The sequence below is a fragment of the Pleuronectes platessa genome, chromosome 19 (assembly GCF_947347685.1).
Source record: "Pleuronectes platessa chromosome 19, fPlePla1.1, whole genome shotgun sequence".
Lineage (NCBI taxonomy): Eukaryota > Metazoa > Chordata > Actinopteri > Pleuronectiformes > Pleuronectidae > Pleuronectes > Pleuronectes platessa.
The window spans coordinates 15342494-15369247 of NC_070644.1; the positions used below are offsets into that span (position 1 = coordinate 15342494).

Sequence of the window (26754 nt, forward strand, 5' to 3'; positions counted from 1 at the left end):
TTTCTACTGTATTTATGACAACATTCGCCAAATGCGGCAGATTTTTCTTTACTTCTTTCCCCTTAACATCGGTATCATCATTTCTCTCTGTGATTGCAGAGGACACTAACTGGTTCCCCAAGGAAAACATGTTCTCCTTTCAAACGGCCACGACGACCATGCAGGCGTGAGTGTTTCAAAATCACATGTACACAAACATACAAAGTTAATGCGCCATACCTGTGTTTTTACATGTTTTTAGATCATTAACTGTAGATTGCATACTTTACACTAGCTCCAACCATTTTCTATGTCTTATATTGACTTCCTTCCCGCCAGCATGACATTGATTTTCAGTTCACTCAGCTATAAAATCAGCCTCCAGACCCGTGAGGCTTAATCAAACAGGACAGTCCATCATTGTCTCTCTTTTTTGGGAGGGCTAATGTTAGATTATCGATCTGTGGTACTGCAGTAGAAGGCAGGATTGATTTTAAAGGTTTTCCTGTTGGTGAATTCAATGAGCATTTTACACCATCATTGTTTAACTTTAAGATTAGTTTATTCAACAAATTTGCTATAGACAGAAATCAATTATTTCCTAATTAGTAATTAAACCCCCAAAATAGGGACCTTGAAAATACAAAAGGCATGTACCTTTTGTATATCATGGGCTGAATCTAAATATAGCTATTTTGATCTTTCGCCTTTTTTTGATGGACTGACCGTTGTCCAGAACTGCAACCCTGAATGTCCGTGACTGACTGAGTGAGGAGGTTACACAATTTGTTAACCAGCAGAGTGTAGGAGTTTTCCCTCTAGCCGTTGCTTACAATTACATACTCATATTATTGTGTGACAACAGAAACAGAAACATGTAAATTAGAAAAGCTAAATTGGCAATTTGTCTATATAAACAGTATATGTGTGCACAGAGAGATAGAGAAGTAAACAGAAAGGGCAGGAACCAGCTGACACTACGTAGATGCCAAATACAATGTGGGCAAGTCATGAATATGCTAATTTGATTCCACAACAGTTTTTAACTTCGCATATTGAGACCTATACCTAGTTCAGACTGAATCTTGTTGTTCATGAGGGTCCAATAATGTCACACTCTTTTTGTCTTAATCTCATTATCGCCCAGTTCTGTTTCTTGGACTCATTTCACACTGTTGCTTTAACTGTATTTTTCTGTCTCTCCTCTCCTCTTGCTCTCTTGTTATTCTTGGGACCGTCAAACAGGATATCGTGAGTATTATTATTCCCAGCTTGCTTTTTATTATTTAATTTTTTAACCTTGCTTTCCTCTTGTCCTTAACTGCTGTTCCCTAACTTAATAGCTACCATTTAACTTTCATCCTTGAGCTGTGTAAAGGAAAGATTAAAGGGAGCTTTAGAGGTCTGTGTGCGTGTTTGTGTAGTAGTAGGATAGGTAGCTGTGAGTCTCCCACTATTATTGTGAGGAAAAACCTTTTTTGTTTTTCAGGAATAATTTTTGGTGTAAACGTTACGGATTGTCAGGTAAAAGCCTACTCAGCACAAACAAAGTCTAAACTATCAAACGGCCAAAAGGGGGATAATTGAGTTTCAGGATTTTCAAGAGTAGGGGATCGAGTCCAGAGAAATACACTCTGCCAAGCTCAAGTCAGGAAATATGTCCGTCTAAATGACGACTGACTTAAAGCCTGTAAGCTCACATCCGCCCAATAGGTTTGGCGCATACACAGACTCACAGACACACACAGGACACAGCATTAATTAGAGTTTGGCCATTTAAGACTTTTGTGGCTGTCGTGTCTGTGCTGTAATCCCACTCCACAGACATCACTAAATATCACTGAATCTATGCTGGCAGATTTTTTTGCCATGTTTGGCATCGACTGTGGGAACTGGCTCGCGAGGGATTTGTTAAGAACGAGTATTTAAAGAGCCAACATGTGATCCTTAATGCCGTCTGGTAAATCCATTTCACCAATCGTACTTTCAGAAGAAATCAATGCAGCCATTTTATTTCAGCCATGTATAAGTCCGATGAAACCTTGAAGGACACATATCCAGTATTGAAGTTCTGTGTATAGCCTTGCAGAGGAGTTCATTGAGCCATTAGATGAATGCTAACAATAGTGAATTGCAAAGCAAAGCCTTGACATTTCATTCTGAACATCCCCTCCTCCAACCGCACCTTGGCTAACTAAACCCCGCTAACCTACACTGCTCTAACCTCTGCCGACTTGCACAAAATGAAAGCTCTTAACAATGATTATGATATTGTTATAATTAGGAATCTGGGAATATTCTATATTTGTTCTTGTTGTCATCAATCAAACCATAAGAAGATCAAACTTATAATTGTCCAGCAAGACAAGATTCTAACGTCACGCTAGCAGGTTTATTACCTCAGTTCATCATTTATATTGAAGTTATTTGCAGATTTATGTTTTCAGTTTGTAAAACAAGACTTGAGGCTGAGCTACAAAGACTGAGCAGCAAGGTTTTCAGTGATTAACTAAAGTGTTTTTATGGAATTTGTTCACACTAAGAAAAATATGGAATAACACCAATACCTTTCATTAAGGGGACATGTTGTTTTGGGGGAATCTCAATAGCTTCTTTCTTCTGCTTACCCAGGGTCAAAGTGCCCACAGTAAACCTGCTGAACACAGAACTCATTATGTTTAACCTGGTGGAAGATGCTGCATCTTGAGCATTGTCTCTGCTGTGGATAATTGTTAACAAGCTTCACAGGGCTGTGGGTTCACACATTCCCTGGTCAACTGCAGTTTAATCTGTTGAAGACATAACCACACATTTGAAAGTGCTGCATTTCACACTGTGTTGGTACTTTGACACATGGGAGCCCAGTGTGAACCTTGAGGAATCACTTTCCACTTCCAAATTAACAGATCATTCTCCAAGTTCCACAGAGAATGAGTCAAATGCTTCTACTACTACTTTTCTGCCTTAGCAAGTGGATTATAGCTTTACCGTACTAAATGCATCTTCGAAGTATTAACACCATGCTGTGAATGAGATGTATTAGACCCCCAGCTTTGGAGTATAAGTTCTTTTTTGAGTGGAGCTGCTAATTTAGCCCTAAGGATATAAAAATCAAGCATCCATCGGTGGGTCTGGGAAAGTATGAAGACATATATGAACTCTCCCTTTGAGAAATACAGCTGAGAAGCTACATGAGGTCACAAGATCAGTGTATCTATTGGAAGATGGACTATGCCCCATGCATACTGGCACATCTATGAACAGAAAAGAAGATTTAGGCTAGTGATGTGATTTGACTCTGGTTTTTATAGTCAAAGCTAGCCACTGCCTACCTTCAACAGCCACCCCTTCACAGCCCAGCAAACCCTGCAGCTAAAAGGCCTGGCATCAGCCTCCCTGCACTGCCCTACCCCTCGCTATGCTAGCATCCTCCCTCTCTCATCCCTTTAATACTGTGCCACGTCCTGGCAGGGCTTTCCGGGGATTTGTTCAGAGAAAAAGGAGAGAGAGGGAGCAGGATTCGGCAGAAGTCATCCAGAGGTACGGAGCGTCCCCTGCCAGCCTGTGTTCTGCTCGAGTGCTGGTTTCTGAGCCGGGTTACTGGCTACTGCTCCATTGTCACTCATTTACAGCCGTGTCTAATCTGACTAAACCAGAGAGTCAGAATGTGACACTCGAAGGTGCGAGCACGTCAGCGGCTGTCATTAGGACCCAAAAGGATCTGCATACTGGTTGCCTTGCTACAGTGCCCCGATGTGGGCCAAATTTGTTCTGCCAGCCACAGTGAATTGGATTTTTATTCCTTGACAAAATTGAAAAGATCAACTGGAATGGCACTCAGTGGAGCGCATACCTCCGCCAAGGCCGAACAATCCTACCCATGATTGTCTAGCTCTTATAGCAGAAGCATAAAGAAAAAAGGAAGTGGTCTGATAAATGGTTTAATCAATCAATCAATCAAATTTTATTTGTATAGCCCATATTCACAAATTACAATTCGTCTCATAGGGCTTTAACAGGGTGTGACATCCTCTGTCCTTAACCCTCAGCAAGAGTAAGGAAAAACTACTAAAAACCCTTTTAACAGGGTAAAAATACGTAGAAACCTCAGAGAGAGCCACATGTGAGGGATCCCTCTTCCAGGACAAACAGAAGTGCAATAGATGCCACGTTTACAAGAAATAGAACAAGAATCCTAGATCTGCTCCTTAATCCACACCAGGGTTTAATAGACCCCATCCCTCCACTAAGTTTTTAAAACCAACAAACAAACAGACCAATAAATCAACATACAAAGAGTAAAGCCTAACCTCCTTGGTGTAGGTCAATGGACACATAGTGTATTTGTTGTTTAAAACATAAATGGACTCAAACTGGTTGATAATTTGCCTTAAATCTGTATAAATGGCTTTGTACAAAGTTTTGAAAGTTGTGTTTCGGAACACGACATTAAAGTCAGAAAAAAATTCGACATTTGACAGAGTGAGATTCTGTAACACGTTATGACATCAATGACAAGTTCAGATCCCACTCAGGCCCAGATGCCCTGACACACAGGGGCAGATGGTGAATGTGACACTGTGCGGTACATCTCAACTCCTCTGACATCTCAGTGTCATCCATCTGCAGCGTCAACCTCATTAATGCTCTGTGCTGCTTAGGTCCAAATCTGGGATTTGAACATTTGTGGGAAAAACCGCAGAACAAACTTTTAAGAGCAGCGGCAGCTCATCGCACTAAATTCCACTGGAAAAATCTTGTAGTCAGCCGAAACCATTAAGAAAATGTTTCTCCTACTACACTACATTTCCCTGATTCCTGATTCTAGTTGTTGCTTTTCATGCAGTTCCTCTTACTCTTATTTTCTATAAATACATTATGCAGTGAACTGTTTACCAGGACAGAGATATTTTCTAATACCGGCACTGTTTGACAAACTGAGCATTGACTGCATCACTATAATCAGTCATTAAATGGCCAGAAAAAGAGTTTTCAAACTATAACTTCCACATTCACACTGTATACAAAGCCATACAAAAGACATCAGACTGGAAGATTGGAGGATGAAGAGAAAGTCCCCACATCATTAAAATAAAGAGCAGAGATAGACACTAATGACAGAATGGGAAATAGGAAACATCACATATGAAAGGTGGCAGAGGAACAGATACAATTTATGTGATCTGTAAACATCACTTTTAAAAATCCAGTATTTGTGTTATTAGTAACATCAGGGAAGTTTCACTTATTTCAAACTGTATGATAGTAAAAAGCCCATGGCATAAACAGAAGAGGGAACAGGAGTAGGAAGTAAAAAGGCTAATAATATTAATAATAAGAAACAAATGTGGAACTAAACATGAAAAGCAAAGAAAAACTGATGGGAATTAGTTCCAGAAAGAGTTGAAAGCGGAGAAGAGGAGGACCTGTCAAATTGTCTTCAGCTTGAGGTGAAGGTGGACACGGTTTCTCTCACGTTTCCTCTCTTTATCTAAATCTCATTAACCGTCTCCGCACCTTTCATCTGTAGTTAACTGCGGCTGAAGGACTCGACCCTCGGGGTGAAACCTCCGTCTGACTCAGTGTATCAGTGTGTCGAAGATCTCTTTATCAAAGCACAGATTACGTATCAGTGATGTCGCTTATCTCTCTCGATCCTATTTTCTCCCTTTTTTAAAGCATGAAGCGATTAGTATTTGCTCGTGAAATTAGCTGTTAAATTCGTTGGGTGATGGTCCATGTTAGCGCGAGAGGTAAATCAAGGACAAAGAGGCTCCAAAGACTATTTTTTTATCATTTTGTTTCTTCTATTTTTATTTTGGTTCTCTCCCACCACATAAACATGTATATGCGTCTCGCACAAACACACACACCCCACATGCAGGGATCATTAATCATGAGCGTGTCGGTGTACCACAGATGTGTGTGGATGTGACATGGGAGGGAGGCAGAGAGATAAAAGGATGTTTATCTGGGACTCTTGCATAGAACATCATGTCAGGATTAAGCAGCAAGTCACACAGAAATAAAACTATGTAAACCATCCTGCCTTGTTGGTATTAAGATGCTATATTGAGTTCAGGTGCAAGATAACATAATATTATAGAAAGTCAAAGTTATTTAAGGTTAATACAAGACCGAAAATATTGCAAACTCATGCTACCTCCACACTAGTCAGCAACAACAGTGTTCCCTTTGATAATTTAACACCTAGGCCTAATTGTGATGAGGATTATATCCCATGTTTCCAAATTTATCAGTTTAATCATTGCAAAAAAAGATAAATGAACTGTTCTGCTCCTTGGATAAAGATATTGTAAATTACAGTCTATGTTTATACACATTTAGCAGGGTGCATTCTGGGAATATTCCCCCGAGGCAAATGAGATAAATGCCTGTGATGATTTGATGTCAGTGTAGCATTAATCACAGGAGCGATAAACAGGTCTCACAATTACAATCTTGTTCCATCAGTCTGGGTTTTCTGATGAATATAAATATTTTTCATTAGTCGGTAATTAGCCTCACTGAAATGTAGCAGTCAAGAGTTTTTTTAATATCTGAAATTTATTAAAAAGATAAGGCCTGTTGCGGAGAGAATGAAAAGTTTGTGTGGAATCAAATTATGAATAGACTCAGTTAGAGGCTTAACATTGTTACTGGCTGATAATGTACCAGACGATTCAGTGTCTGGTAATTGAAGGGATCCTTATCTTGTCTCAATATCTTAAATACAAATAAAATCTACCAGGGTTGAACTTCTACTAATTACACCCATGTTGACTACACACCATCAACTACCCAACATCTCACCTACTCGGAAAAAGAAAAAAAAGAAAAAATATATACACTCACAATTCTACTCACAAAATAAACTGTGATGTGGGTGTTCTCAGATCAGGACCTTCAGCTGAAGAGGGGTTCCCTTTGGCTCTTGTTACATGAATCTACTCTATAAAAGCCAATAAAAAGATATCTTTACACTGGGAACGTTTCACCCACACTGCTCCTGTGACCGGTGTTTTCCACTCACGTTGATGTGGAAGTGGTATATTTAACCGTAATGTTCTCTTTTTAAAAAACAGTCTTTTGAAAATAGCAGCTTGACACTCCTCTCTTTTTGTCTCGTCCTGAATTGTCATCTTCCGCCCACCCCCTCCCTCTTTCCTCTCCTTTACATTTTGGTTCTTCCCCGGCTCCCTTCGGTTATCCCTCCTCCACCTTCGTTTTTCTGCCCACAGGAACTTCCGGAAGCATCTTCGGATGGTGGGCAGCAGAAGGATTAAAGCACAGAGTGAGTCAGATATTTCCGAGTGTGTGTGTGTGTCTGTGTGTGTTTGTGTGTTGCTACATCTGACTGTGATGTTGTTCACCCCGCTGTCATCCGTGTTTATTCTATTTCTTCATTCCTTTCTGGTCTCTGGTGTGTTTTTCTGCATGGCACAGAGCGCTGCTGCTTTGCTGGGACTGGGGGGAGACACTCTGTTGCATTTCCCTTGAAGATTACATGTTTATCAGTGTTTTTTGTAAGCCAGAAATATGAGGATGTGCATGTGTGCATGTGTGTAGTGTATAAATGTGAAAGTGTGTGGTTGGTATTTTCCTGTTGCATTTTCAGCCAAGACAAGGACGCTGAATGATTTGTTTATGAGGCAGAAAGGAAAGTGGTGATTGGTAATGATGGGAGAGTGCGAGTCTGTGTGAATGTCTGAAAGACTTTTCTACAGCAGCAGAGAACAGAAATCTGTAGTTCATTGTATATAGATGTGACTGTGTTTTTGTGACTGGTCTGTCATCTGTTATTCTGTCCAGTGTTTTCACATTTAGAAGGAAAATGGCAAATGATAGTTAGAAGGTAAAGAGGCTAATTTAGTTTATATGTATTTTTTTTTATTCTTTAAAGAACTGGTAAATCAACACTCAAACATTTCTGATCTGTTCTTTCTATGTGGGCCATTGGTTTGCAAGAAGAAGCTTGCACTTGTAAAGAACAAGTTTGTATCCGCAGCTAAATGAAACAGAGAGGATTTCTTGAGGATAAAGCAGCCTGGAAAATGACATTGGGCAAAAGGATTGGGGCCTTGATGGACACTGTTGATCGACCGTGTCGAACACTTTCAAGTAATCTAAAAATATTCAACGAGCACAGAGATTAGTGTTCAGAGCAGAGCTGATGTTATCGATGAGTTGTAGCTCCGTAAATCAAGAAACAGTCCTAGAAATCTGTGCGTATGATCAAACAGAGACGAATGAGCAGCAGAGTGTTTCATAGAGGTTACTTGTGTTAGCCTATTGTATATGTGTGTGTTTGTTGGACAGTGTATATATGAAGGTATTTGTGCGTTTGCGTACAGAGGGGATGGCCTGTATGTAAACTATTTGTGCACTTGTAGCTGCATCCGCATTTGCACTCTTCTGTGGTTTAGGTGGTGAGTGAATGGAGGAGACAGCCGGTCTGCGGGCTTGTTAGTGTGAGTACGTCAGTGTGTACGTGTGAGAGAAAGTGTGTGTGTGACCCTCTCTCCCCCACCTGCACTAGCATTTGCTGAGCGTAGATCGAAGAGTTTCAGCCGCTCCTGGAGTGACCCCACCCCTGTCAAGAGTGACTCTCCAAATGAACCCAGAGACAGTGAGTTGACACAGAGTCACGCACGTGCATGTACACACACAGACACACACACAAACAAACAAACAAACACACACAGAGATGCTTACACACACACTTTCTGACAACTGCAGCAGGTAGACAGAAATGGCACAAATTACGACTTTAACTGGGGCAAGCAAAGCTACAAACACACGCCATGGTTATTAGTTGGGCAAAAGTTGCGTGAAAAGCAGAAAAGTATTTTAATTTAAAAAGGGATAAATTCATAAGAAGAATAAGTTTTGAAAGCTTGCAGGGGCGACCTTGTGACAGGAAGAGGTTTAAGGTTTGCAACTCTATTTCTAGCACGTCAACTAAAAGGTGACCTGGACCTGTGAGAGCTGACCTGTTTAACATCCAACACTGCCTCCAAATGTGAATCCAACATGAACTCAAAATCACCTCAACTGTGGATAACAGTCCTGTTAAAGATCTTTCAAAGCCTATTTGGCATCTTCTCATGTGATCATAACCTGTGAAAGCAGCCGTAGCGAGAGCTGTAAGATCCCATTTTGAACTGTGCACAGTGTGGTCATAAATTACTGATGTGTCCCTGTGTGCACTCACATTTGAAAAGGCAGATTCATTATAGCTCAACTTTGCTTTGTGCTTAGTCAGTATCATTCATCAATTTTACAAACACATGTGGCTCAGGAGGAGCTGAAAGCCACTTAGCAGCATTTGGCAGCCATAAAAAAAAAAGCTCTTGTAATCAACAACTTCATAAGCATTAGTCTTAGAGCAGAGCTGAAATTAAGCTTTTGCAAACCTTCCCATAATGAATGTCAAAATAAAAACCAGAGATGCACCAATACATGTTTTGACCTGAGCCTGGATACAAGCAGATAACAATACTGATATAAGAGCTGATTTTTTTCATTCTTTTTGTTGTTTTTGTAGTATTATGTGTAAGATTACATGAAGATATAATAAACCACACAACACTTTGTTAAAAATGTATCATGAACTACTAAATTTATATACATGAGGTCATCAGTATTAAGAGAATGGGGACTAGCGGGTATCTGAGATGTTTAACTACTAAATAATAAATATCTAATTTATATCTACAATATGTCGGCTATATGCTTAAAATTACATTATTCTATATTAATAATTGATAAAAACATCAGGACTATTAAATCTGGATCGATATGTGGATTTCTGATGTACGATAAATAAATTAAAACAAAAGGGTTCTAGTGGATACAGACACGTATCCACTAGCGCGGATGATATTACACAAAACTGCCCTGTATGTCCTGTAGACCTCTCTGTTATGAAGAGGTGACCTTACAGCTTCACAGTTTTCCAGCTCAGTTCCTGGCTTTGACACATCAAGACCCACTAACATGAAACACAACCTCACACACTCACAAACTGACCGTCTCTGCTGTTGACTCTGACCCTGTCCATCTGTCTCCCTATGACCGTGGGTCTTTATTCAACTTTGTGGTGCTCTCTTTCTCTCTGTGAGTATGTCTTCCAAACTGGTCTGTGTGTGTGGCGTGTGTGTGTCAGTCCGACTGTGTCAGCTGGAACAGATGTTAACGTGAGGACCTGGTGTATTATGTATCTCTGTGTCTCTACAAGGCTTCGAACACACACACTGTTAGCATGTGCCGTTTGTCTGTGTCGATGTAGGTTGGTAGTTTTATGTTTTTTCTTCACTTCCATCTTCAGTGTTTCTGTGTATCAGAGTGTGATGGGAAAATAAATAAACTGTTGATGACAGAATAATGGTGTTGTTGATGCCTCTCCCTCCTTCCTGAGGGAAAGGTGTTGTTCTCCAGACTGCCATTCATTTCATTCCTTGTCTATCATTTCCCCTGCTGTTCTTCTTCAGTTCTCCTTTTCCATTTCCCCCCTGGGAGTATGCAGTTCTTTTTTTATTAGAATGTTCACCTATGTCTTTGAAATAGAGAACATAGACATTTGTGAGTTTAAAAATGCATTATCGTCCTTAATATTAAACATTTTGCAATGAGTCTAAAGTTATCGACGTTATAGAGCCCTAATAAAATGAAATGTGATTTAGGCTTAAAGTTTAAAACTTGATTATGAATCCATATTAAACATAAATTACAATATTGTCTAGGAAATCATCATTTTGGGTGATTTCTTATGGACCAACCCATAAATTGGTGGAGCTCTAGTTGTTTTCTGAGCTTTGAAAATGTAAAACTAAGAGATAATTTTTTTATGTTGAAAAAACAAACATCTGGACAGACATTGTTTTCCTTTTACATTGTCTCAGTTTCAAAGAATTGATTCATAAATTGACATTAAAGGCTGCAGCTGTTGAAGCCATTTGTAGCAGAGTCCGTACAGAGACAACAGACACGGCTCACTATTCACTGTGACTTTTACAAATGACAATAATGACCTTCATCTTGATAAGCATCGTTTTCAATGCTGATTTATTTTATCACAGGTCTCATTCAGTTAACTTTCTCCTTCAGTGTGTCATATACATTATGATTATCAGAGAAGCATGACTTGATGCTAAATAGCACTTTCTCTTCCAAACAGCCTCCGATCCATGTTTTTTTTTTTAATAACGTTCCTTATTGGTTCATGCCAGGAATCTCTCACTATCAGTCACTTTCGTCTCCCCCTGCCAGCTGCCTCTGCTTTTTCTTCTCCCATCCGTCATTTTCTTATGTCACCACCATTATTAACGGCTCCATCTGTTTTTCTCTCCTCCACTCTCGCCTCTCTCCACTTCCTGAAAACATCCTCCCTTCACTCCCTCCCTTTTTCTCTCTCTCTCGTGTCACCTTTAACGCCTCCCAATCCAATCCCAACACCTCTGCCCACACGCTATTAGCTCAAGTCACTTTCCCTCACTGGTGGATTATATTCTCCTCCAGGTGGAGAACTCCAGGCCTCTTGTGGCACCCTGGATGAAGGAGGCCTTGACGACACTTCAGACTGGGAGGAGGAGAGAGAGATGGAGCGGCTCGCCTGCGAGGGAGATGACTTCATACCTCCCAAAATCATGGTAGGAGGCCAAGATTGTAACAAGATCTGCAGATTATTGAATCAAATACAAAGGTCTATGATTGAGGCATTGGAGTATGAGTCAGGACACAGCAGGGACCTCACAGTATTACACAAACTCATCCATCCACGAGAAAAATGATTTGACGTGTACTTGGAATTTTTAGTTTGGTGCATGGCCCATAAGGAGGAGGGGGGTTTACGACCTGTAATGCAGCCAACCACTAGGGGGCGATCAAGAGGATTCAAGTGTTAGCCTTACTTTTTGTGTTGTTTTATACAACTAAAGAGAAGAACCCACCATTTAAGTAGATTGAGAAAATGATTATTTCAGGACTGCATATTGACGACTGGTCTCGGCTTTAATAGACCAACACGATTGACGCACTGTAACTTGATATTCACGTCATTCCCTGAAATCAAAGGTGTTATCCACTTTGCATTTTATATAGAGCTGCACTTTCCCCTGTGGGCACGAAGATGTGATAGAGTTTGTTCTTTTCTCCTTTCCTCCTTTGTTTAGCTGAAACTCTTCCATCCCTTTATTATTCCCCCCCTCTTTCCCCCTTTTCCCCCTAACATCCCACTTAACAGATCTTTTCTCTGCCTCTTCTGTTTCTCCTTCACCTTTAGCTGATCTCCTCTAAGGTCCCCAAGGCGGAGTACGTTCCCACTATAATCCGCAGGGATGACCCCTCCATCATCCCCATCCTCTATGTGAGTCCTACACAATGAAACATAGATAAGCTGCACAGAATGACATGCATACATGACAACTGTGTCTCAAGCCCGAATTATACTCGTGTTGCACGGACGCACGCATGCACGCAAGACACGCAACACGCCCCTTTCGTGCCCTCTGCGGGCTTGCGTGCGTCCGCCAATTTTTCTAACTACACGACAAAACGACGCGAGCCTCACGCAGCCCGCAAGGCTTGTGATTGGTCTGCTTACTACATCCCGTCCGGAGTCTAGTTTCCGGTTTCATGCCCCACAATACACGGAAATCACGGAAGATTTAGAAGAACGAATATGGAACAAATAGAAGAGCACTTGGCAGAAGAGATCCGAAAGTATGACCACTTGTATAACCCGTCACTGACTGGAGGATTTGTCCGCCAGAAATAGGCTATTAGGAGCCGGAGTGGCGATGTAAATAAAGATTCGACGAAGAAGAAGACGTCTCTTCTTTGTGTGTTTTGTTTTCGAAACAAAACGTTACTCCGCCTAGTGTTCTGGCGGTGAATTGCGTTGCAACATGCGCAACACGTGAGTGAAGCATAAACCAAAACGAGTCCGTCGATGCAGCTGCGTGGCCTTCCGCGGTTGCAGTCGCAGGACTATAATTAGGCCTTCAGGGTCATACAGGGGAAGACTCTGGTCTTCGTACTGCATCGTCCGAATTGTAATGTAAGTTTCAGTGTTTTCATGTTAAATAATCATTTTTTATTTGAATGCCTTTTTTCAGGACCATGAACATGCAACTTTTGATGATATTTTGGGTGAGTGTCTTCTGCATTTTCAACGGTGTTCATAAAGATCCTTGGTTAAGTGCTATTTGCGTAATCCTGCTAATTAAGAATCAAGGAAACTAACACTTGTGAAAACATAAGCTCCTAGCGGGATGTAATTAAAATAGTGACTAAAATAGAAAAAAATACATGAATATATATGAAGCTAAAAATATCAAACGGTAACAACTGTTAACTTTTTGGAGGCAGTAACTGAATGCACACGTGGGTCGATCAGATGGAAGTTGTGTTACAAAAAAAACATTAGATGAACTGGTTAATAATAGTAGACACATTATTGAATTTAAAAAAAATGGAACGATACATACACAGAATGTGTAATTCAGTGTATAAAAGAGAATTGAAGGATGGAACCACTATGAATGGAAAATCTGTTGCTTTAAAATATGAACCTGAACAGTGGCTCAGTTTGCCTGAGGAGTCTGAACTCTGAATCATACTCCAGGTGTAAAAGGTCAGAAAAACAGCTCGAAGCTAAACCTTACCTGCAATCTAATCAGAAGAAAGCAAAAACAATTGCTGAGATCCGGATAATACGGTCTGTTGATTTTCAAACTGATTAAATCCTGCAAAATGACTTAAAAAATAAATGCAAAAATGTTTCTTCCTACTGAAAATGAACAGTCAAAGGTAAAAAAAGATGAACTCAACTCACAGAGTAACTAAAAGGATGTAAATGAATAATTTACAATCCAACTTTCTATTTGACTGCACGTCTTTCACGGGCCCATTTTATTGTGATGTGACATTTCTTGCAGCCTAAGGTACACACTGTTGAATTTAATATAAACTACATCTTCTGCTAATGTCTCTGCCGTCTATTATTACACCTGTACTTGAACTCTGCCTCCGGGGATTTCCCTTTGTGTTCTGCCTGTCTCTCTTTCATCAATCCAAATCTCTTCTCTCCCTCTCTCAGAGGAAATAGAGAAGAAACTTACAGCTTACAGGAGAGGAAGCAAGTTCTGGAGGATGCTCATCTTTTGTCAGGTGAGAAACAAGGAGATGGAGGTTAACATCAATGTATTCCTTGCAGAATATGCTTCATTTGGGATATTTGGCGTGATAACTTCATATGGATTTCCCTGAAGTGTTTTACTCGTGTGTGTTTGTTAGGGAGGCCCCGGTCATCTGTATTTACTGAAGAATAAAGTGGCAACATTCGCTAAGGTGGAAAAGGAGGAGGACATGAGCCAGTGAGTTATGTTCTTTTAGTTTGTCATCTACAGCCTCATGTTGTAAATCCCTTTCACAATTTCTGTGTCTGATATTTATATTATATTTACTGAGACTTTTATTTGATCAATAATCAAAATGATAACAATATATTTGAAAAAAATACAACCACCAAAATTACAGATCCGGAAGAGGGAGTCAATATTCAGAGAAATAAAACAGTAAAACATGTATTGGTGCTGGATAAACAAAATATGACAGAACTTTTTAAAAGAAAATCCTCAGGGTAAAGATTTCATAAAGTCATACATTTGCCTGAAATCCCAACCAATGTGGTTCTTTAAAAATAAAAAAAGGCCCATGTTGAGATTAGCCTTTTGTCTTTGTTCAGATTCTGGAAAAGACTCAGTCGCTTCATGAGTAAAGTCAACCCGGAGCCAAACCTCATCCACATTATGGGATGCTACGTCCTGGGCAACCCCAATGGAGAAAAGGTATGTGTACATCCATGCACAGAGCCGTTTCCCCTCTTGACGCTCATTAAAAGCCCATCACAACAATAGGAAAGCAAACACAGCAGAAATAACACTGTTTCCAAAGACAGCAGAAATTGCTGTTGACACAAAAAAGGCTGAGCAACCTTCTCTTTTTCAGTAGCACACATGCTCGTAGCTCTGTAGCTAAATAAATACAGGAACACAAATATAATCAATGTCTACACAAAATATATTATGTCCACACATTTAATATCTATTGAGGTGTCTATAATTCTGCCCTATTTAAAGGGGTTTTAGGGAGAATCAGAGGCTGTAGGACTCTATGGATTGTTAGGGCCTCTCGAAAGAAATGTGATTTCTTATATTCAGTTAAACAAATAGAATTTGACTTGATCTGAGTTCCTAGTTTCATAGTGGTAAATCTTCCCTTTGTCCCGTTATTTCACAAAGTGGCTAAATGAGTTTTCTTACTATTACAATGTGATGCCATCTGATAACGTGCAACACATCTGCTTTGTTTGCTGGTTATATCAAGGGGTGAAATCTAGGTCAGCCTTAAATCAGGTCGGTTTATGACAAAGTATTATGGTACCTTAATTTATTACGTGTTAATCATTTTGGCTTTATGTGCCACAGTCTCATTTTTAACCGGATGCCCAAGGTTTATTGCGTTTTGGTTCCCTATCTCATCTTTACACATATTCACGCTTCCACCATTTTTCTCTCTGCCGCCTTATGTCCTCGTTTCATTGTTCGCTGCCCTCTGCTCTCATATTTATGCTCGCTGCGTCTATTTGATTGATAATCTGCACACAATCCTCCAGGTTTTCTCCTTCCTCCACCTGTGTGACCATTATCTCACTCTGAGTAATATTGTTGCTGGATGTAGCTGCGGGGCACACATGTTGAGTGATGCTGCACCTCTGTATAACTTGGCATGAGGAAACAAACCACATGGACAAAAAACGAATTTAAAATCAAAACACAAACACACAAGCTGGCAGACACACAAAGACACAGGGTTTGTCCGACACAACTGTCTGTTCCAGTCATGTCTGCCAAAATGCTTAGTTATATAAAGTGGATCTCTCCGGGGCGGATGGGACAGTCTGCAGAACAGTCTGCACATCAATGATATCTCCGCCCCTGCAGACAGACACAATTGCAGTTGTTTCAAGAAATCCAAAGCTACACAATTGGTGTGTTTCATATTTTTACAAGGGTTGTTTGAAAATGGACTGTACGGACCGAGCGTCTCCTCTTCCTCTCACTATCCAGAAACGAAGCAAAAATATCCAGGACACAATAGCTGCCATCTTGCAGCGATGACATCATTTGGACCCAGAGTCTGGCGCAGCAGCAATCCGGGCACATAACCGCGTTACCAAGGTCCTGCTAAGATGTGTGCTCGACCAATCCCAAGTCAGTCTGTGGCTGTCACAAGGGGGCGACCAAAACTTTTGGGCTTCGCTTTTGAGGAGCTGCCATGTCGTCCATCTTTACAGTCTGTGGTCTAGACTGTTGTACTTCTTCTGGGAAACAACAAAATTGTTTACCACTCACCACTAGCATGTAGACACGGATTCACAATATATATTGACATATTCCTCCACAAAACAATGTAACACATCATCACCAGCATAGAAACAACAGGGACATACAGGTCTTCAATTAATAAGCAGAAGCTTCACACAACTTCCTAAATGCAAATTTGAAAGCAAGCCATACATACAGAGTGTGTCAAGCTGCATCTTCATACACAAACACACTAATGTACATTCATATAATGCATAACAAAGGTTCAGTTGTGCCCGGGGGCACTTGAATCCAGATATCGTGCAATAAAATGTATATTTAAGATTATAAATATTGAGCCTGCAGCCAGACTGGTGTGGGCTGAAATCATCAGAGGGATAAATGAAACCTCCCCCTCTCTGTTTGAAAAGTAAAAATCATAATAATTAATGCACGGTTAATAAAAGCACTTCGCTAATATCAGAAGGGAGATCATTTGCAGTGCAAAACAGGAGCTGATTTTGTCATGTTAATTCCCTATTTCATATCATTGTAATGCATGTGTCATTAAGTCAGAACTTATTGCATTTCTCAGTTTGGGCTAAGAAATGGGTTTATTGGGTAAAATAAACTGGCTGATTAAAGTAGAACTAGCACCTCATGGGTGTACGCTGCTGATAAACATAAGTTGCAGGAAATTAGGTCATAATATTTCCATCTGTTCCTGAAACATGGCCAGTTATCAATAAACGCTGGCTGTTGGCCGGATGGACGGACATTAAAACATTTCCAGCACACTTCAAAGTTTCAAGTCACGTCTGCGCCACTTTTTACAGCCTCGTAACTTTATAACCTTTACCCTGGATGAGGGATCCTCAGACGTCTGGATCTTAAGTTATCAGAGAAACAAGCTCAGCTGCATTAAAAATGTTGCTGCTGCTCTGTGATAAACTGGAAAGGACAGTTGACACTGAAATGAGGACAAAAAGGTTGCACACAAGAGTGCAGCACTCAAATATTGAAATGTACTAGTTTGTCTGAAACACAGCTTGGATGCTGAAAAATGGAAAGAAGGCTGGGGATGGAGAACAGCAGGTGAGCAGGTCAGACAGGCGGCGCAGCCTAGTTCCCATCCAGAGACTTTCAAGCACGTTTTTAGTTTCATCAGCAACAAATCCCAATCTGTCTTGGCAGCAAGACGGCAGCCACTGAGAGCTTATATGAAGCCACCCGGGACAGGAGGAAATCTACAGTGTTATTATCACATTATTTGAGATTTGTTATTTTGCCTGCAGCTCTCTCTGCATTACAGACGAGCCTGGCAACTCGCCACCTTCTTTTATCTTCTTTCAAAGGACTGCAAACACACGGAATGAAAGCTGCTTCTTCTTTACCACCCCCAGTTTAACATCAAGTGACAAACAAAAGGTGAATTTGGGTTTTTGATATTTCCAGACAGGGAGATACGGAGATCCCACAAGACTGAATCAAAGCGAGAAATCAGTGAGGTTTTTGAATGTGTAACGCGACACAACAGTCCCTGCAGGAGAGACAATGGAAAAGACAAGACTGGGGAATAAAAGCTATAAAATCTCTGCAAAGTTGAAATCAAACAGTGATTATGTCATTACAGCTGAAACTAATGACTATTTTGACAATTAAGTAATGCCCCTTTTTTTTGTCTAAAAAAGTATCTCATCTACAATGATATAATACTGGAGAAAAATTAATTTTGAAGCGGGAACCTGACCAATTATTTTACGTTTTAATCTCATAAGAGCCTGAATTTAGTTCTTGAGGTTTTGTGGTGTGAGAAAATAAAAACACTTACAGGGCTACAAACGCAAGATGCCAGTTAGTATCAGTATGTCATATAATTTATAGACTTGTTGTGTACTTATGTTATATCAAAACATTTCATTTTGGTTGCCTTTTAATTGCATTATATCTGCTTTACCCTTAGTGGTGGTGGGTAGATTCTCATAGCCAATGGTGGTGAAGACTCCCATGATCCCACGCTGCGTCACGATGTCATCTAACTAGGTTTTTTTGTTAATATATATGATATACGTTTCTTTTCCCTTAAATTTCCTGAGCAAGATTGTCTTAATAAAACAAATATCCTGCTCTTTTGACAAGATGTTTTATGCTAGTTCAAAGAGGTCATATGTGCCTCCTCATATTTCTTCACCTGTCCTCCTAAATATGAAGAATGTACATTCTCTTTGCCATTAATGAGTCAGCTTCGTTCCCATTCCTGCGTCTGATTCTATATTTGTGTATTCATGAGCCTGTTGTGTCTGCTGTTGCCCCCCCCCCCCGCTGCAAGCATATCCTAGTGCAGTAGGATTAATTGGACTTTGCTTTCTTATCTCGGCCCAACAGCTGTTCCACAAACTGAAGAATCTGATGAGGCCTTATTCTGTGGAGTTCGAGTCACCGCTGGAGCTGTCTGCTCAGGGTGGGTTGGATTAAACATGCACACACACACTCAAACATGGAGGTCACAAGGACACATGCGCACGAAGTGACGCAACTAAACAGCATATGTCCGGCGTGAACATCCGCAGTGAGGAAAGTACTCAAACAGCTGTTACCTTAGTGAACAATACGGAAACAACTAATGACCCAATTCATTTAAGACTGTTTCAATTGCTGTTTTCTTCTCGTTTGAAACATGTTCATTCTGTTCTTATACACTTGTGCTCTGTCCTGATTTCAGTGGGAATCTGCTTTTATTGAATGCATATTATCCAAGTCAGTATTGACGTCACACTTTGTGCCAAACACCCACCAGGAGAAAGTCTTGTTAATGTGCTCTACCTTTAAACCCACTCCTCTCCTCCTACCGGGTGGGAGCAGGGACATACTGTACGCTCCTGTCAACACTTTATAACTAAAGCATCCTCATGGTCCACCCAGATCCACACTCCCTCCTCTGCAGTCCTTCACTTTCATCAGAAGTTTTCCACAGAGAAATGTTTTCTCTCCCTTCCTGAACTCTTTTATAACAACAGTATGTCTCCTGCCACTTTTCTATCGAAAGAGCGCCTTCATCTGTACCCCTGATGATTAAAAGATTACACAACATAAGCATTAATAGTAAAACAAACAGCAAAATAGATTTACTCTGGTCAACATATGAATAAAATTAAAAAGGAACTAATTAGGAGTTGGACAAATCCAACCTACATTTTGTCCCATACATAAGAACATTGTGTCAGGAAAATCTCTGAATATGTTCAATAACAAAGATTTGTCGCTTTCAATATTTGCATATGCCAACAACATTTTGACTCCAGAGATTTAACATTCAACTTCCTAAAAAGATGGGGGAAGCAAAGCTGGAGGGGAGACATTTTGACCGTTGGTCCCCATGGGTCAAGCTCAAAGTTAGTCCAGGTCCGATCAGCTGCATGAATGTCAGAGCCGCCATATGTCAACCCAACCTCCTGCCCTTCACTTTCACCCAACGTGTCCTATATAGAACACACTACTTCCTGCATTGATGAAGAACATTTGCACTGAACAATATGCAAGAACTTAATAATCTAATTTTAATTAAATTCCTAGGATACTATATTAATACAAGGTTACCAGCATGAGGGAATACGTGTAATTTGGCAAAGAGCATAGATAGATGTATTTTTTTTTAAGAATACACATATCATGCAAATGAGAAAACCTCATAAAACTGTTTTCCCATTATCTTTTGTGTTGTGTTTTTGCTGGTATTATAGAATCATAACATCCTGCCCACATATTGTTTTTGGATAACAATGTTTTTCTGCTTCCTAAAAGCATAATTAAAACTTTTCCTGTCTCATTTACCGATCAAGGGAAAGAGATGATTGAGAAGTACTTTGACTTCCGCCTCTACCGCCTCTGGAAGACGCGCCAGCACTCCAAACTCTTGGAGTATGAGGAGTTTTTGTGACGAAGACCCCAGGATAACAGGTGCAGCCCCCCCCTGCAGTGCCACGAGGATCCTGTTATAAAAGAAACTGATCCATTGACTGAACATCGCTCCACGTCTAGTGCTCCACCCATCAGCTCGATATAAACCAGTCACACACCCGCTTTCATCCCAGGAATGAGGGCTGGGGGAGGATGGAGAGGGAGGCTGGAGATAAACTCAACAATGCCGTGCCTCTGTTCTTCATAACCTCCCGAGTCAAAGACAGACAAAAAAGGGCAGAGACTTTACAAATAAAAGAAAAAAAAACGAGGAAAAATCAGAGGATTGAACTCGCAAATCAACTCTCTCTGCTTCTCGAGTGAACGCAAGAGGAGAATCAAACATTCAAGCGTGTACAAAGAAGAAATACCATTTTCATCACACGTCTGTTGTACTTTTTGAAGCCTAAGTGCTTCAAGAAGAATTGCTGAAAGTCATTCCATCATATTATGGTTCTGTGTTTCAACTGGCCCCTCCCAGATAACCTGGAGACATGCATACACATGAATAACCCACATCCTGATGTGTGTGTATATACAACATTGAATATATTAGCATAGCTTTAGTCATGCAAATAATCCTCTATACGAGAATAATGATGCATCATTTATTTTTGATGTGCATTGTTGTGCAGTTTCATATGAAAAATACTTTGGAATAACTCAGGTTTTAGCCATGAAGTAATTAATCTGTTTGTCTATTCTATCAAGATATTGTAATCTTCATCTCCATCGCTTGGAACGAATGTATTATCCCTCTAGAAAATATCTTTTGTTTGAGGAATTGACTTTTATGTTTTGGTTTAAAAAAGAAAAGAAATGAAAAGTACAATGTGCAGATTTTGTGTGTATGTGTGCGTGCGTGTGTTTTCCATGTAAAAAAACAAACAAACATGCTGATATGTTGTGTGTATTTTTCTCTATCTGCTCCTCTGCTGAAGCAAAAACAATCATCATCACCTCCATCTCCACACAAGTATCTTTCCGCGGCGTTCGAGTTGACAGTATACTTCATGATGTCAAGTGGGATGTAACAGCCATCCAAGTGCTCCTGCCCCTGTAGTGTAGGAGTTGCTCCCATGATCCCCCCCTGCTCCTCAGCGGAAGGTTCAGGCCACATAGCCAGTCAAAAGTGTCAGCTGGTCTCACCTCTGCCAAACACTCTTTGGCTCCTCTTAGCGCCAGCCAAAAACCAGCTTCTGCCATCCCTCTCTCTCCTGGGCTGTGATCCAGTCAGAGGGCCGGAGCTCTCTGAATTAAAACAGATCTGCCAGAAGTTTAAGCTGTTAACAGCCATCTGCTGCCCCTGCCAGGTGTCAGCTAGTTAAAAGGCCAGAAAGTATGTGCTGAGTGTGTGTCTGCGCTTGAGAACGTCGCACGGAGAGACCTGCCTGAGCTTTCTCTTTCTCTAGCTAACCTATTAAGACTACAAATACTTGGGCTGGGACAAACAGATATTTACAATAAATATAATCGTGAAAAATCAGTTATGAAATGATTTTTTTTCCAGAAGCAAGATAGGTGCACATCTGCCGCTGAAGTCGCAGTTCCCATATTTCCTATAATTCAAGTGAATATAAAATGAACTTTTCCAATGCTCCAATGATGAAAATCAACTGTTTCCATCAACTGAGCTGGAGTTAGTAAACTAGGCTGCGTAGTGTCAGAAGACCCTGAGAGGCGATGATGCTTATGGCTGTAATCAACAGAATGGGGAATCAAAGCTCAAGAACCAGAAACTAAATAAGTTGTTTGAGAACCGCCAGAAAACATTGAGGAAGAAACTAAACCATTTCCCATAACCATCTAGGAGAACAACATTGAGAAAGGGCTAAAGGAAAAGTTTTTAATTGGGCAAGTTGTTACTATTCTTTAAGGTCAGGAACTTCAAACAACACCTCCTCTTCCTCTTCCTTTTTCTCCTTTTAAAGCAGAAACCTCTGATCTGCCATGTGAGTTAAATGTTTGCTATGTGCAATCATATTCGTAAAGAGGTGTTTCCACACATAAACTCTTAAAACAGGCAAAAAAAAACACCTCAGGCAAGCGTAAAAACTTTTTGTGCAAATGAGTACATTCTTTTTTTACTTTGTAGTTTCCATCAACCTTTTCACTGACACTCAAAGCACAGAAAGTCGACCCTGATTCTTACAGGCTTAATTAACCATAAAATAAAGTAGACTTTATACTGTTTTGTTCAACCAAACCTGAAAGTTACAACTGATCAAACCTGGTCGGTCCATGTCTACGGTGCAGTGAACAGGCTGTGATGGTAAAAAGGGGCAGGACATGATGAAAAGTGACAGAAGAAAGGAGTTGAAGTCCTGCTTCGTGCACCAATTACTGCGTACAGTGATTTATGCAAGATCACTTGGGCAAATGCATTCTGACATCGATACAGTTTGAGGAAATTCAGACTGTGAGATGATCTTACTGAGAAATGTAACCTGTCTCATTTAAATAAAAGACCCTGATGATGGCTTGTTTCCCTAAAATATGAAACTGAGGTTTGTCCTTTTAGAAAACGAATATTCCTCTTTTTATGTGCCCATAGTTTTTCGCCAAATCTAATGTAAAAGCATTCCCTTGAGAGGATTATAAGTGGTACCATCTTTTCAAATGATATTAAAGACTACCGGCATTATCTGATAACAGCATTTCATAAACACATTGCATTTGTTTTCCTGCTTTTTCTCGGAACACTGCGACGTCCCACCTCAACTCACTGCTCAGACAATCACAGCAGTGTACAGCCCCAAATAACAACAGCTCCTGAAGGTCCCATAGAATCGCTGCTATTACTAATCAATTGTCAGACGCCACAGGAGAGAGTTTACAGAGTGGTCCCAGCTCTAACATGAACACACACACAAACAAATTCCAATACATGCAGTCAGAGGCATTCTCCTTCTGTGTGTGGTAAGTACTTTGCATTTGTCATTATTTGTGTGGATGTTTTAACATTTGAAGCTTTGAGTGCAGATATTATTTGTGTTGAGCGTCTCACTGGAGTGTTTCTCCATTTCCCCGCGAGCAGTACTCTGGTTTTCATTCGCTCTCGCCCTCTCTCTGACATTGCAGCGCTTGCCTACAGTTTGTCTGGCACAGACAAGTGCTCTCTCAGCCTGAGTCACGCATTACATGTTTTCACTACAGATTTAAAATTCAACACAAGCCATCATTGAGCCATTTTAATTCCAGCAGAAGCGCTAAGCTGCCAGATTCTTCAAAGATGTTGCCCTGAACAGCTGCTGGGTTTTAATGGAATATTTCTCTGACCAGAGAAATGATCACTGGTCAGTTAAAGCAAAGCAGCGATTGGGTGGATTCTGTCGATTCAGGAACTTCTTTTTTGAAAAGGAAACGTCTCGTGCCATAGAGAAAACAGAAGAACACCTCATGCGGCCTCTCCAGAAATCGATGGCTATTAAGGTTTTGTTAAGATTTATTGTGCTGAAATGACCATGATCTGAAGAGCACCCTGACTCAGGAGTTTGAGAGAGCTTTGTTGTTTTCTTCTTCACCTAAAATCTAATTAAAGATGCAAACATGCCTCAGTCTATGTTGCTTTATTTGCCGTTTCAAATATTGGTAAAATCAAAGAGAATACGTGAAAAGTGTAGATTGTTTGAAGAAAGTATTTTTGCATAAATTTTGGATTAGAGAGCGATTTAAATATGCAAAGCAAGTTCTCTGACACCTCAAGCCTATCGTCGAATTAAGAATTAGCCTCTCAAGGGTAAAGGTCAGTATTCGGGGGCTTCTAGTGTAGACTAGTCAGAGCAGTTTATTTTATCAACAAGTCGAATGTTTCTTGGCACAAAACACAAACAGGAGGGATTCTGGTCCCCAAATCTTGTTCCTCGCCAACAGACTCTGCATATTTACATGCAGAATCTATTCATAGAGATTAAATATTCAATATCTGTTAGTTTTTTGACGAAAAATGTATAAAACTGACTTAAACTCAAAGCCATGGAGATAGAAATGCTGTGGTTTGATATGACTTAAGAGAAAAAAATACTGTTCCTGCACATTTCAATGACTTACACTCCCCCAATTATCCAAAAGAAGCCGCTATCGTCATCATCCATCACCGCTACCCTGTTTTACAGAAGAGGACATTGCCACAGCAGAGCTACAAAAGGAAATTCTGATTGGATGCATTTGTGTGCTAAGATTTCTCCTTAAAATGAACTGGTGCTTGACAGGCTGTTGTATAAGTAGCTTTGTATTGTATGGAGATTATGCAAAGCCATAGCAGAAGGGAGAAAGGTGGATAGTTTGAGAGGTGGTTAAATGCAGATTTCTTAGCACTCGACTAGGAACAAAACTCTCGGTTCAGCCTCAGCGCAAGAAATGAAATGGAAACCCAATGAGAAAGAGAGAGGGATAATATACGAAAACAGTGTTTTTCTTTTTATGATTTTGTCTCAGGTGAAACTTAGGATGCAAAAATAAAGATAAGAAAGTCCTTACACTGAAGATGTACTTTTAAAGAGCCTTATCGCCTTGTCCCAGAAACGTCTGTAACCATAATCTGCTGTGACGCTGCATCCTCCCGTGCACTGCGTTTCACCTCCATCTCCATTTCGCTCTCCTCCATCTGAATTAAAGTGGGGAATTAAGACATGCAAAATGGAGTTTGCAAATATCTCACACGATTAGTTAATATTCAGCTGCAATTCGCTTTATCCTTTATCCAATTTTATCCCATCCATTTTATCTTAAGCCGTTCTCTGGAGGCTTTCAAGGTCAAAAACCATCTCCGCATTGCACCTCTGTAGAGTGTACGAGGAGGCCATGCACGGTTTAGCATTGATGAATATGGTGCTGTAGGACACATCCGTTAGTCAGATGACTGGATTTGGATGGGGAGACCCCTGAAAGCCACAATACTCAGACAGGCTGCTGCATCCAAACACTGATTGATTGGTATTGATAAGGGACCAGAAGTGTGCCAAGAAAACAATTCCCCGCATCACCAAAGTGGTCTTTTGGCAGCGCAGGAAAACAACACGGTCACCTGGCAAAAAAAAGTTTAACCAGCCGCAGCACAAGGTCACGAGGAGCCTTGTCCTCTGCACGGTAAGATGCTGGAGCTGGTGTCGAGGCTGGGGGTGAAACTAAAAGACGGCGTGAGAGTATATGGAGAAAAGACGAAGATAGCCACTTTATAGCCAATCTGGAAAATGTCTTCCTGCGTGATCTCACATTAGAGACCACATTAGTATGATTATGCATTTTGGGAAAGATGTAAAGGTCATCATTTGCTCTTCTTCTCTTTCTTTTCATATTTTTCTTACTGCCCTCATTACCTTCAGGTTTAGTCACACATAGCATGTTGTCCTTTTGTGGTAAATGGTTGTTGACAGACGAAAAGGGCAGCGTGGTAACAATAAACCTCTGAGAAGATACATTACTCTTAAATATGGAATGTTTTTATGGTTGTATAAATTGTTTCCTAATAATAAAGTTGCTAATTTGATATCTTATAGGAAAAATTAAGAATTTATTCATATTATTACTGATTTCATAATGCATTTCTATAGCCTTGTTATCATTTGACGCAGTTGACACTTTTGCTTTGAGAAGTGGGTCAGCAGAGCCGGGCTGCTGATGTCGGTGAGTCCTTCATTTTGGGTCCAGACAGAAATATCTCACACATTCATGGTATCCATATGAATTCCTAAGGACTTTTGCGGTGGCATGAAATCAGTATCAAGAACTTGTCGATGAAGCAAAATAAAACTTCAGCTTTTACTTTTTTTATTACTAACGTACTATTAGAATACTACTACAGCACTGGAGGCACAGGGGACACCTGGTGGGAACTTAATGGCAAGTAGAAAGGGAAACTTCCCAGGACTGAGTGTAGTACTCACGTAGTACAGTTGATAGTTTTGCTTCTAGGCTCTGACCTAGTCCCTTTACACAGCCGTAGTGCCAGAGTGTGACGATAATTAAATTCTCTCTCAAAAAGAGCGACAGAGTCTGACACCAGCTCTTCTCTGCACTGTGCAAAGCACAAAGAAGCACAATGAGGGGATTCTACTGATGCATACATATCTAGACCGAGCAATCTGCCTGAGACATACTGGTTATTCTTATTGTGAAAAAGCTATGTGGTGTGATGCAGCAGTATGTGCACCATCAGTGGCTTAAAGGGAGAGAGAATGAAAAATGAAATTCACTCATTATCTACTTACTGCTATGAGATGGAAGGGGGGTGAAGTGTTCCAGTCCACAAAACACTGCAGGAGTTTCAGGGGTAAGCAGTGTTGCAGCCAAATCCAATACAATTGAAGTAAATGACCCCTTCTCCAGATTTAACAAAAACATTTTCCACAAGCCCTGAATATCGACTCGAAACGGTGTCAATACCAACATGTCCTAAGCCTAAATGTCCTCTGATATAACCCTTAGAGGTGCGTTCACGTTCTCTCGT

General features: G+C 40.4%; 1 protein-coding gene across 1 annotated transcript in view; it reads left to right on the forward strand.

Moving 5' to 3' along the window:
- nsmfa (NMDA receptor synaptonuclear signaling and neuronal migration factor a) overlaps positions 1-20286 on the forward strand; it is a 34598-nt gene extending 14312 nt beyond the window's left edge. The window contains 12 exon segments of the mRNA XM_053411429.1: positions 100-172; positions 3451-3519; positions 7221-7273; positions 8519-8608; positions 11500-11630; positions 12263-12346; positions 13098-13131; positions 14081-14151; positions 14278-14357; positions 14729-14831; positions 18735-18810; positions 20189-20286. Of these exon segments, the coding sequence (XP_053267404.1) occupies positions 100-172; positions 3451-3519; positions 7221-7273; positions 8519-8608; positions 11500-11630; positions 12263-12346; positions 13098-13131; positions 14081-14151; positions 14278-14357; positions 14729-14831; positions 18735-18810; positions 20189-20286 (962 nt within the window).
- Positions 20287-26754: the final 6468 nt, after the last annotated feature.